General features: G+C 17.2%; 1 protein-coding gene across 2 annotated transcripts in view; it reads left to right on the top strand.

Annotated features, from left to right (window-relative positions):
• Nucleotides 1–5,220: 5,220 nt before the first annotated feature.
• LOC122714428 (pancreatic lipase-related protein 2-like) overlaps nucleotides 5,221–15,380 on the top strand; it is a 91,654-nt gene continuing 81,494 nt past the window's right edge. For both annotated transcript variants that reach the window (XM_043935746.1, XM_043935743.1), the window contains exon 1: nucleotides 5,221–5,458. In XM_043935746.1, the coding sequence (XP_043791681.1) occupies nucleotides 5,457–5,458 (2 nt within the window). In that variant the 5' untranslated portion in view covers nucleotides 5,221–5,456. The remainder of the gene's footprint in view (nucleotides 5,459–15,380) is intronic.

The raw sequence follows: 15,380 nt of genomic DNA, 5'->3' as shown, positions 1-15,380 counted from the left end.
AGAATTATTAAAAATTAATTAATAATTAATTAAAAATGATTTTAATATATTTTTATATTAAAAAGCAAATAGTTATACTTTTTTTACTAAAAATTTTAATGATAATTGATGTATATTTATTATATTAAATATTTTTATATTAAAAAGCAAATAGTTATACTTTTTTTACTAAAAATTTTAATGATAATTGACGTATATTTATTATATTAAATATATTTATAAAATAGGAGGTATTTATCGAACATATCGAATTCGTTTTAAAAGTCTATTCATTATAATTCGATAAAATAAATCATTGTTTATCTTTTTAATATAAATTCATGATGCTCAACGACTGAATTGAAAAAACGATAAGCATTGTTTTGATTTTCGACTTTGTGTTCAAACACATTTATTTGTTTACATTTTATTGTTTTGTCTCCAGAACTTTGACGTTTTGTTATAAAAGCATATTGAAATCTCATTTTATTATAGATGTTATTTAAAAAATTTGAATTGGAATTAATAAATTCAATAAAGTTTTGTGGCGCTATTACGCACCACTCTCTGCGGAATGAATTTCACACAAAATTTTCTCTTGTCAGTTTATCGTATATAATATTATAAAATCATTCATACTATTCTTCAATCATTCATACTCATCTTTAACTTATTATTATTCTTATCAATAAACAACAATCTTTCGACAATAGATAAACAAATTCAATATTTACGTCAATGCAACTTGTTGAAGATCATTCTTTTGTTTTATCATCTTCAAATAACTTTCTTTAAAAAAAAATTTAAAAAAAATTTTAACTATTATAAAAACTATAGCATAATTCAAACAATTCATAAGTTTTTTGTATCATTTTATAACTTCCAATCGCAAATGTTTAAAACATTTAAAACAAAATTTAATTAATCGCTCGTTATTCCGTATTATAATGAACATATTGATTCTATAAAATCAAGCAATTTTTAACAAGCAGTATTAAAGAACAATGTAAAACAAGAAAACTATAGAGTATTAAGAAAAATTTAAAAGATGGGATTATTATAAAGAAAATAGTTTCGAAATTTCTTGAATACACCATGTATATATAATTGAATTATGAATACAATGCGAATATACTACTAACATAATTTATTACATGCGAAAAATTTATTATTAAGATTATATATTGTGATTGAGATGAAAGAAATCTAATATTATTCTAATTATCGCAATCAAAATATATTCAATATTTTCTTTAAATAGAAAGAAAAAAATATCTTTCCAATCAAAATCTTAAAATTTGCTTCATGAAATATATATATTCATTCTAATAATCAGAATATTTCGATTCAGATATTCATATGCTTATAAATTACATAATATAAAAATTTTGCATAAAAAGAAAACTAATATTTAGAAATAAAATTTTACAATTTTTTTATATAAATTTTTAAATATAATTTTTAAATATAAAACTTCATTTAATTTCTGTTGTCATATCATTATATATATATATATATATATATATATATTAAATTATTAAATTATTAAATATTGTTATATTATTGGAAATGATCACAAAAATGTAAGATTTCTTTTTTTTTAAATTTATTTTAATATATTAGTACATGGAATTAAGTTGCAAACAGATAATTTTATTAAAAAAAAAAAATTAAAAAATATATTTAATAATAAGATGATAATAATAAAGATGATAATAATTATCGAATAAATATCGAATAATAATATTTTTAAAACTTTCTTATTTTATGCCCCTTTGTCTTTTTTCAATTCTATATATGTACGAGATATTAAAAAAAAAGGATTCAAAACTTTATTATATGCATCAAAAGAAAAAAATGTCTAATCAACATAATTTTACAATCAATTGAAAAATCGATTAATAAAACCGATTTTTATTATTTATAAATATTCGATATCTTTTCGAATAAATAAATAAATAAAATTTTCAATGTTCATTTAATATCGAAATTAAAAAGCATTATTCTCGCTAATAATATGTTTATTATTCATGTAAATATACATTTTGTAAAAAAATATACATTTTTTTTTACCTTACCAATGGTTTTCATTCTATTTATAAAATAATATTTATTAATATTAGTAATAATTTTATGTTAACAATAAAAATTTCTGAATCAATTCTTTTGTTTAAATTCAATGAATAAATTCACTCATAACATTGAATGTTTATAAATAATAAAAATTAATTTTATGTCAAAATAATTAATTGCAAGATTGATTATTATATACAGTCAAGCGCAAAAATATTTATATATACTTTATTTATTTATTTTATTTATTTATATTTTGTATAAATTAAACTAATTATTTTTATTCATTTTTATTATAAAATTATTACATTATTATTATTATATTGAAATCAGTAAGAATTCTATTTAATATAAACATTGCGAATCAACCTTCATTTTTATATGGAACAATTTGTTTATTAATGAAATATTACTTTGAAAAAAACAAAATCAATTCTTAAAGTTTCAATAATATTTAAAAATATTTAAGTAAATATAATTTCATAATAATACAAAATAATACAAAATATAATAAAATATTATAAAAATAATATAAAAATATAATAAAATATTAAACCATAAAAAATTCAAGTTCTAATGCTTTCTTATTATAAAAATTATAAAAATATTAATATAAATATTATAAATATTTTCAATTAAATTATATTAAAATATGAGAAAATAATAAAAACTTGAAGATTCATTTTATTCAATTTTCACCAAAAACAAACTTATTAAACTTTATACACAAAAATCTTCATTAAAATCAAGATTTCTTCAAAATACATAAATTTCGTAAGATAATGTATGAATATTTTTGCAAGTAATTATATATTGATTAGATGATTTTTTGTTATTCGTAATAAATTTTATTATTAATCTTTAAAGTTTAGAAATCTTGAATTCTTTTTTTAAGATGCTGTATGCTTATATAGAGTGAAACATTTTTTAAAAATTAATTCTGACCAATCAAAATCAAATACAAATGTTGATACATAAAAATTGAGGCTTATAAAATTATAAACAATTTAAATTCATATTAGATAAAGCAAGACAATGGTAGTGTAACTTGTGTAATTTGTCTAAAGAATTGTCACTATCTCTCGCTTCATCTAAATTTTATTTTTGTGCTTGATTGATTTTTTAAGGAATATTCTACAAATATAACTATATCTTGTATATATAAAATAAAAAAAAAAAATTAAGAATAGAGTAAAAAAGAGAAAGAGGAAAAGAAGAATTTTAAAAATATTGTTATTCGATAGTTATATTATTATTAATATCTTTTATTTTATTATTAAATATAGTCTTTAAACATTTCACAAAAGTTTTCTTTGATATAATATAATAACTTTGTTTACATATATATATAGTGATCGTATAAAGCTATATTTAAATAAGATATGGTTTTTAATGCATTAATATCTATATAATAATATTAAATTCAAAAAATTCAAATATTTATTCAAAAAATCATTAATTTAGAAAAAATTGTAATTTAAAGTTTATAAAATTTATAAAAGATCACAAAGTAATTCAAATATCAAATGTACTTGTCTGGTTATTCTTTTTTTGTTTTTCATACATAAAAATTAAGTATTCATCAATTGAATTTATTATAGCATCGAATATTTTCATTCATTTTATAAAATTTTCAGTTTTGCAATATATAAAATAAGATATGTGAATATTTTAAAAATATCTTGAAATATATTAAATATGATTTTTACTAAAGTATATAATAAAATTAGTGTTTTTATTTATACACATCTCACTTATACAAAAAAATTAATTCGTCATTAATTTTAAATTAATTACGAATTAAGTTATTGTTTTAATTATTATAATTAATCAATTTTAATTTAAGATATATAACGAATAGTTCACAACAACGAACATTATTTGATAAATGTAAGTAATTCATATATTTTTTATGATTGTTATATTCTCTCGTTGTTTATATATAAATTCACGAACAGCTCTCGAATTTTATTTATAAATCTATTTTATTAATCTATATATTATATGTATTATATATATATATATATATATATATATATATATATATATATATAATCCTTATTACATTTATTATACACTTTTTATTATATTAAAAATTAATTAAAATTAAATTAACTACTTTTTAATTATATTAAAAATTAAAACCTTAAAAAATATCTATAAAATATTCTGCATGTGAAATATTTGAAATATATCTTTTACTCGGAATTATTAAAGAGTTATAACAAAGAGTATTTTATATAAGAGAATAGAATTTACATAGAAAAAATTTAAATTATTAAAGACGTATAAATTGCTTTTCTTCTATATTCTTTATAAAACTGTTAATAAAAAAATTTATATTTTTTTTAAATGATAAGTACATCTTCAGGAAATTTTTTATTTTTAAAATATAATTAAATATTTTAATTCTATAAACTAATATTCGCTAATTATTGCTTTTAAAAATATATCTCTTAACATATAAAAGTTTACTAACTAAAATAAAAATAACATTAATTTTATAAATAATAATCAGTTTCTTGTACAATTAGTTATACATAATATAAATTTTATATTTATATTTATACAAATATAACGATCGAGTGAATATAGATTCGAATGTTATAATGCAAATGCGAATGTTATAATAAAATTAATATAAATAAATAAAATATAAAATCATTTAAAAATTTTTTGTAATTTAAAGATTGTAATTTTATAATTTGTGCTGTAATATAATTTATGAATATTTTAATTTTTCTATAATATTTAAATAAATTTTTCCAATATTATATTTCTATATTATATTTCTGTATTTATAAAAATTAATAAGTTTTATTTAAACTTTAATAGAATGTTATTAATAAAATTAATAACATAACAATATGTCCACTATTTCTTTGCAATATTTTCTTTATAAAATCTATCATCAATTGTAAAATACCTCCAATTCTGCTCTCACCGTTGCATCCTTCCCACTTTCCTCGAAGCAAATTCCAAGCAAGGTCGAGAAATTTCAATCTAAGTGCTACAATCATCCTCACTATACAAACCAACTTGTGTCCCCACCCCTTGCAGAACGATCAACCAGGTGGTGGACAAGAGATTTCGAAACGTTCGAATGGAATATGCTCGTCGAGTTCAGTTGAGTGTCGGTTTCTCTCCGTGTCGCATCTTTTTATTTGTTATCAATCGATTTCTCGTCTTTCAGTATTTCACGATTGTCATTGTTATATTTCATGAAAAACAAAAGCTGATTATTGATCAATCTCTAATGAACAATAATTGATTATATGAAATTGCTATATGAACTATTATATGAAACTATTGGAGAATCGAATATTTCCTAGTTAATAATACATGTCGATCATTATGAAATCGAAGGCCACGTGAAACTGTGACATGATAGACAAACATTAAAAATGTGAGTAGAGATATGTTTAAAATATTATTAAAAATTTTAATGTTATCATTTTCTAATATTGATCATTTAAACACTTTTTTTATTTTTATGAAATATATTATATAAATATTTTATTTATTTGAAAATTTATTTTATTATTTTTATTTATTTCTATTATTACTTACAATATTAACAATATTAATATTTATTAATATTTACTTTTAAATTTATACAAAAAATTAATAACAAATAATATATAATGTATATATGTGTATATATATATATATTTAGAAAAAGAAATTTATTTTTGAATACATTATTTTTGTATATTACTTTTTGTTTATATATGTATGATATAATAAAATATATTAATTAATTTGAAATATTTTCTAAATTATTAAAACTTTAAAACATTGAACAAATTTTAGATGAACAAAATAACTCTAAAAAAACAAAAATTTCTACTATTATATTTCTAATAAAATAGTAGTAAAATATATTTGTAACTTTCATTGTTAGATTTATTACAACTTTGTTGACTATTGCCATGAAAATTATTTGAATCCTTATAATAATATAAGTAATTTTTATAACCAGAATTTATATTATGGTTTTTCCTATTTATGATTTCTTGCTCAAATAATAAAAATTCATTATTAGATAAATAAATTAATTAAATAAATGAATTGATTATTGATTAAAATTGACATTTAAGATTTATTTAATTGGATACTTAAAAATCTCTAATAAAATAATTATTAATAAATATTATATTCAATATCATTCATTTTATATATTTTTTTTTAATTTTTTATATAGAATATTTAAACATACTTTTTTTAATTATGAAAAATAGAAATATAAACAAAAAAATCATTAAAAATAATATAAATTATACATATTATACATAGATATATAGAGGGTATTTATTTATTTATATGTATTAAAAATATATTCAACTTTTGTATGTAAATTTTTAAATCTTTATTTAGTTTGGATTTATTTTTCATTTATGAAATGAAAAATAAAAAATAAATTATTTTTAAATAATTGATTAATCTAAATGATAATAAAAATGAAAAATAAAAGAGAGAAATAATAAATAAGAGTGAATGAAAAAATATATAAATAAATATACAATTTTTTAAATTCAAAATAAATATAAAAAAGTATATTTAATTTCTATTAATAATAATATTCTTATTCTAAATCATTAATATTTTTACAAAAATATAGATTTTTTATTTAAAATTATTTTTATGATTTTTTTATAATCTCCTATATATATATATATATATATATATATATATACACATATTAAAACAATAATATATACATTAAATCGTAATAACTTACTGAAGACTTTGCATTACTTGCTTTGCATTTATTTTTTTACATTATGTTTGACTTTGACTCTCAAATACACTTTTTTTTTCTTTTTTCTGTAATATTGGCTCTGTTTTTGTCTCTCTCTCTCTCTCTCTTTCTCTTTCTCTTTCTTTTTCTCTCATGCATATAAGCATATTTAATATTACGTAAATATAGCCGTTAAAGTACACGATCCCGTGTCTTCGATAGCTTTATCCTAAACGTTATTTTTTATACTTGTATAAAATACTTGTATATTATGATTTAATTTTTTAATTATATAATTTAATACTTTCGACATATGTATATGTATGTATATATTTGTCAACATCTCATTCGTACTGAAAAAGTATTATTCTGAAATGATAGAATGATAGAATGATATAAATACCCAACATTTATTATAAAAAATAAAATATAATATATCTATTATTATCAATCATAAATCAAAGTTTAATAAAAGTTTTTTACGAATATCTATATAATATATATAATATATAAACTAAAGCAAAACTATATCATATATAGAAAAAAATTGTTTAGAATGATAATTTTGACAACATATTTCAAAGTCATTAAAATCGGTATAATTGTCTTTATTTTAAAGACAGTAAAGTTTTCGTTATCCAAAATAATAGAGAGTCATTCAGTGCAAGAAATTTTGAATGGAACAAATTTTTTAGAAATGAATTAATCTACATTTTGAGCAAAATAATTTGCAATAAAATTGAGATAATAGTAATAAAAAATGATAACACATAATTTTTATTCTAAAAACTAGAAATCTCGTATTTTATTATATTATTTTAATTGTTAAATTATATAAATTTTTTTAAATGCAAAGAATGTATATATTTTATAAATAAATTTTCAATTTTCCCCTTTTATTTTTTATTATCAATGATTATGGATTTTCCAGTAAAATATATATATATTTACTTTTAAAAATTTTGCATCAAGTTCTATTATAATAATTATCAAATATTTTTGTAACTTATATATCAATTTTTTTTTTATTTATTTTTTTCATAATTGAAAATAGAATAGAATTTGTTGTTTTTTTCTACATAAATAAAAACTGCATGGAACATATAATCTGCATAATTTATGATGAGTATTGCAAGTATTTTTATTATACATTTCATAGATAATTATTTTAGAAATAAATATAAATATAAATTCGATATAGGAATCGAAGTTATACAAATAAATGTCTAAATATTTTGTGTTATCATGAATTATTCTCTCATAAAATATATTATATTATTATATTAATAATAATTTATTCTATTCTATATGTATTATATTAAATCTATATATAATACATACATATATATATATATATATAAAATATGTATAAAAAAGTACATATATAATATGTATTATATTTAATTTATAAACATTTCATCAGATCAAAACAAAAAATATATAAGTTATTAAATATAGAAATTAGCATATAAACATTTATATTTAATTAAGAAAATAAATATTATAATTATTTAATTAAGAAAATAAATACTCAAATTCTTTTTTTATAGAAATTCTATTTTTTTTTTTTTTTAGATTTTCTATTAATTTGTAAATAAAATGTAAATATCCATTTTTTTTCTTAATTTATTTGTCAAGAATTAAAATGAAAAGTCTTTCATTTTGATATTGAATTTGCAACATAATATGTTATAAATAAATTATTTTTTCAAAATCTAAAAAACTAGATTTCATTATATTAAAAAAATCGAATTTATTTATACATATACATATATATATATATATAATAAAATATAATATATAATATATAATATATAAAATATAATATATAATTAAATCTTTAATTAATTTTTTAAGATTAATAAATATTAACAGATATTTTTAAGATATCATTATAGTAAAAATGAAAATTTTCCAATATTTTAAATGGAAGATAATATTAAATTTTTGTTATTAAGATATACATACAAAGTAATACTTATTTTAAACTATTTTTTCTTATTATGTATAGAATATAGAATTATAGTTATAGTTATAGAATTATAGCGAGGAATTTGTTTCGAAGAGATATTTTAAAAAAAGGAAAAAAAGATGAGAAAAAATGAGAATATTATTATTTTATAAATAATCAAAATGTTCTTTTTTGGATTTTTTTTAGATTTAAGTTTTTTAAAAATAATTTTTCAAGTATTTAATAAAATTTAATTTAATATTTAATAAAATAACATTCTAATTTTTCACTTTTCTTTCTTTCTTAGCTTTTTTTCATTCTTCAGAATTTTTCTTTGAAATAAATTTTTTTGCTAAAAAGAATAATAAGTATTAATGAGTTTGACAAGAAATTATCTTAATAACAAAAAATTAATATCATTTTAGAAAAATTATTGAGAAACTCTTTTTTTTTATTTAGGAAAAAGAAGTCTGTTGTATCATTGAACTATAACAAAAATGAAATCAATATTTTTTTAATACTAAGAAAGCAAATTATAACATAATTTTATTTGGCAGAATTTACATATTAATCTAATATTAATNATTACATGTCATTAATTTCGTAAAAAAATTATATATATATATTATAATTTTATATATTATATGTTATACAATAATTGTTAAAAATAATAATTTTTCCATAAAATCATTTGGAAATATGCAAATTTTTACACAAGATTATTAATATCTTAACCATTTGTTATGGAAAAAAATTGTCTTATAATTCAATTTGAATAATCCAACTATATATGATTCTTTTTTCAAAATCTATTTCGTTGTATTATAAAATCTGCATTATAAAAAAGCAGCTCTCTTTATATTCATTAATTATATTGTACGATAAGTTGAAACACATATTAATTTCATTTTCTATTTGATTTATAACACAGTAAAAAATCTTCAAATTTTATCAGAATTTTAATTAAAAATGGATAAACATTGAAATTTAAATTTTAAGTTAAAAATAATAGATATATTATATGTGCAAACGTTTCATCATATTCATTTAAAAAAAATATGAGCAGTTTAGTAATGAAATTTTTGTGCTTTCTATCATAGATAGAAATTATGTTTAATTTAATTAATTTTTTAGTTTTTTAAAATATCTAATAAAATATTTTTTTTTCATGTCTCGTTTATTAAATTCAAAAGAATTTTATTTTGAATTGTGAATTTTTATAATATAAATTAATTTGAATTCATTTTATAAATATCTCAAAATTGACAATTTTTTTTTATATTATATCATGAAAAAGTTGCTGTCAAATAATATTCATTCATAGTTATAATATTAATATTCATTCATTAGTAATATTTTAATTATTTAATTATCCTTATTCCTAATTAGAAATATTAGATATAAAATAATAGTTAAAAATTATATATAGATAATGTACATAATTATTAGTAGTAATAACTAATCATAAATAAAAAACATTCAATACGAATATTTCTAGTTCAAAAAAACTTTATTCGAATAACATTTATTAAATATTTCTATTAATTAAATTTTTCTATTATTTCTTAGATATTTGCAATTATTTTATTAAAAAAAAATTTGATATAGTAATATTTAATTATTATCATTGTGATCATATCTATTAACTATATTATAATCACTGATTATATTGTATTATATCAAAAATTTAATTTTCGACTTTTTAGATTTTAATTTTTGCTTATTTTAAATTTATAAACATTTTTTTTAAATTCCTAAATCCTGTATCATATTTAGATCGAACATTTCTTTATTATTTCTTCAAATATATTTTTCTTTAATTATGTAAATTATATAAATAGAATTAACTAAATTAAATTTTTGTTTATATGTTTTGTATTCTATATGCTTTATTTTTTATACATCTATTTTTATATATCTATAATAATAGTATTCTATTGTATGGTTTAGAGGATATAAACTAATAGTTCAATGTTAGCCGAATGCCTTTCGACAGATTCGCAAAAAATTCTTCTAAAGATGAGTGGATTATGAGTGGTTACTCGTGCGAAGCGCGTGTCTATTAGCAGGATCTCATAATGTCACAGAAGATAATCGCGTCGGACGATTAGAGCATGATGTGTTCACAAACTATCTAATTGTTGTACTCGGTGGTTAAACTACAACGTAATCATCATGAGACTCTATTTGCAAGTGAAGCTCGTGCCCTCAGAAAAATCTCTTCTTGATTCAATTAGGAGAGTCACAGTTTCCCGGTGTATCATGCCAATAACCAATAATATCGCAGCTGGTGCCTGGTTCGTGATACCGATCAAATTCGAGAAAATTCTTCGCTTGGATGATGATCTATATAAAAAAATTTCACGATAAATTGGAACCGATCGGTGCATCTCTTTTATAGGTTCTTCGAATCAGAATAATGTTATTTGCTTTTGAATCAGCCGGATCTAGAATATATAGAATATATTACCGTTAGGATCGGTTCGGCTGGTCTAAATACGTCAGAAATATATAATTATAAATGTTGGCTAAATTCTCAAAGACAATCTTCTCAGATAACATCTTTGTTTAAGCTTAATAGAGATCCACGCGCGGTAAAAACAAAAAGATTTTTATATGAAAAAGTTCTCTGAATAAGCTGTTTATAAATCTCGCGAATAAGTGCTTGCAATAACATTCATATATATTTTTTCAGTTTTATAATAAATTTATATATTTTTTCTCAAATTTAAATTTAGATTTTTTATAATCTTTTATTCATAGCTTATTTTTTCAAATATTTAAACAATAGATTTTTTTTAATTCACTATATAATTTATATAAAGTATTTCCTAATTTTAATAATTATTTTTGCATTATTGTATTTATTTATATATATATAGAATTCGAAGCTACATAAAAAATCTTTTATCTCTAAATAAAAGAACTTTTTTTTTATAGTATTCTTTTTTCTATAATTATTTTAAGTAGAAATAAGAACAAATTTATTTTGCTTTATTCTTCTATCTTTGCTGTTTTTTTTTATATAATTTTTTCTATTTCTTTACAGTTGAGTTGAACTGCACTGATCGACTAATTTTTTCTTATATGTCCGATTTTTTAAATTGTACAACCATAAAATATTATAACAGCTTTACAAAAAAAAAATAGAAAGCAAATAGTAATAAAACAAGAATCACAAAAGATACGTGATAATATATGAATATTTATATAATATTAAATAATTAATTATTCATTAACTAAAATTAATGCGTATATTTTTATTAAATAAAATATTATCTTAAAAAAAATAAAATACATTAATTTAAATTTTATTATTATGTTTAATCAAACATCGTAAAGTGTGATGAAATTTGATTATACTTCAATAAAATGATGTAATAATAATTAACATATTTAATTTATATAACTTTTATATATATTTTTCGTCATCAATAATCAATTAATAAATAATAATTAGTAAAATAGGATAATTAATAGAAGATAAATTTAATAAATAAAAATATTTAATAAAAATTATATAGTCTCTATTATATCTCTAAGAATGATTTTTGAGTTACAATTTATTTTAATCTTTTAAATGATACGATGAAATATTTTGTCATATAAGCAAAACGTATTGTATATTACGATATAATGCATCATGACAATTTTAAAATGTATTCTGTACTGAAAAATATACAATAAAATAATATATAAAATTATAATTTTGTAAATTATGTTATTTTCGAAAATATGTATAAATATGTATAAATTATATTTTCTTTGCTTTAAGAAAATATTATCTTCTTTTTCAATTTTTCTCTTTTATTTGTATTATTCTCTTTTATTTCTTTATTTCAAATGCAATTATTTTAAGCAGAAAAAATCTCTTAAGAATTTCACTTAAGAAGTTAAATATCAATAATAAATAATCATAATACATATCAATAATACGTAGATGCTATTAATCAGAAATAAAATAATTTTTATTGTTAAGAAACGCAACAATTATTACAATTGTAGAAATATATAAATATATATACGTGAAAAAAAAAGGAAAAGAAAGAAAGTGAGCAAAAAGAAAGAGAGAAAGAAAATAAAATTAATTATAATTAATTATAATAAAAAAATATTCAGTTCCTGAAAGTTAAATAAATTATATATTAAATATATTACTATACTTATTCATAAAGATTAAAAAAATCTAGAATAAAATTTTCTGATATATATTTATATATATTTTTAAATAAATATTTTATTTAAAAATAAATATAATTTATTAAATATGAATATTATATTTGTTTTTAATTTTATTTATGGTATTTTTCTTATTTTTTCTCTGAACTCTTCCATTTTACCATGAATATATATTATTATATTTGTAATATTTATTATTTAAAAAAATATGCTAATTTTTTTAAAGTTACCAATAAAAATTTTTTTAATTCACAATTGTGAATATAAACAATAATAGTTTTATTATTAGTGATACTTCAAAAAAGTAACAGAGAAATAAATAATAAAATTCGAGTATCAAGATTGCAATAAAGATAGAACTATTTCCGCATTACGTAGTGAATAAAAAAATTCGTTTAAGTAATTGTACTTGTTGACTAGTGAAATACCGAGTATATACTGGTGAATGTGAAAGTAATAATCAATGCTTGATGATCGATTGATTAATGTCTTCTTTTAGAATTTTTTTCTATATAATTGAAACAATGTTTGATGACAAATGTTTTTTGCATAAGAAATTATTTGAATCATAAATTTGAATCATTTTGAAATTTAATACATCAAAAAATACAAAAAATAAAAAAGAATTTCATTAATTTTCAGATCTTTCATTTTAAATAGTAAAAAATATATTTTATACAATTTGAAGATATAATTTTAAACTAATAAAATTTCTTAACTTTCACGTGTTTTTTGAACATATATATAAAAATTATATAACATTGGTCATTGAAAGGCCAATTATAATAATATTCATAAATAATCTTAAAATAACTCAAAATTGAAAGTAAATTTTGAATGTTAAAATATGAATTGTGTATTTTTATATTTATTAAATATGTATATAATTTATAAACATCAATTCAATTATTTTATAATCATTTATTTTATTATCAAAAAAAACCTTTTAAACTTAACAATAATAATATTAATATAATATTATAAATAAAATGTACAAATTATGTTTTACCTCATTTAAAATGTCTCCACTACTAATTAAAATATCAAATAACTTTTCTACAATAAATTATTCAATCTCATACATTAATTAAAAATATAATTTTACTTGAAAAAATTAAAATTAAATTAATAAAATAATTAAACAAAACATTTATACATAAATATTTATACATAAATTTTTATAAATTTAAATTCATTTCTTTTAATTAATTAAGGAAGTAATAAGATAATTAATAAAAATATAAGTCGTTAAAGTCAAATCCGAATAATAATTTTTAATAATTTTAGTAACAGTATCTTTAACAATTTTATAATACCTATTTTATCAATTTTCTATTTACTTTTTGATTGATAAATACCTTAAAAAAGATACTTAAATTTTTTTAATAAATATAATATCGATAAAATATCGATAAAATAAATTAATAAATGTTAACTTTGAATTATGAAGCGAATAAAATCTTTTATATTATATCTTATATATATTTTCTTCTATTTATTACATTTTTCTGAACTTCCTTACAAAAGAAATGAAAATTCAAATAAGTTTGATTTGTTTTTATTTATTTATAAGATCATACTAATTGAGAATTAAATTTAACAATAAAATAAAAAAGTTAAATGTAACAATAAAATAAAAAATACAAAAATTAATAAAAAATTTGTCTTGTTAAAAAGTTATAAATTTATTATTAAATATAAATTAATATAATATAATTGAATTTTTATTTTGTAAATTATTTATTTATTTAATGATATGAATATAATACGAAATTCTTTGGAATTGCCCTTGAAAGTATTTTTTATATTGTGTTCAGAGTGAAAGTTACTCTCGTACAGCCATTCTCAATTTAGTATCAACTTGCAAGAAATACTATCGACAGAAACTTACGAGAATTTTACTTTGAAATGGATTTATATGTTAAGACATAGTCCACATGTCTTTTTTAAATTCATACAAAAGTACATATTATCAATCATTCATTTACAAATAGCAATACTATGTCAGTCTGATGACAATTTCAAAAAATTTTGAAAATCGAAAATATACCAGCAATTTAAAAGATCAATTCATTATCAAGTAAATTGATGCAATAATTTGCGAAGTTGGTTATAGATATATAATTTTTTAAATATTATATAAAATATAATATAATGAAATAATAATTATAGTAATGAGTACATATCATTATAAAACAAAATAACAGTAAATTATCTATTATTCAAACTAAATTTTCAATTATAAAATTTAATTAAATTTAATTATGAAAACTAACTTTTCTTAATTTTTTTTTATATTATGATCGACAATATTTTATATAGATATTTTTATAATGCTTTATTAATTTAATTATTAATAAATTCAAATCAAACGTTCTGTAGTTTAAATTTTTAAGAAAAAATATTTTTATCTAATTATCCAATTAAATTAAATTAAATTATTGAATTTGAACATAA

Source organism: Apis laboriosa, unplaced genomic scaffold (genome assembly GCF_014066325.1).
Source record: "Apis laboriosa isolate Shangri-la unplaced genomic scaffold, ASM1406632v1 scaffold30_cov140, whole genome shotgun sequence".
NCBI classification, from domain to species: Eukaryota; Metazoa; Arthropoda; class Insecta; order Hymenoptera; family Apidae; genus Apis; species Apis laboriosa.
This window is presented reverse-complemented; position numbering and strand designations above follow the sequence as displayed.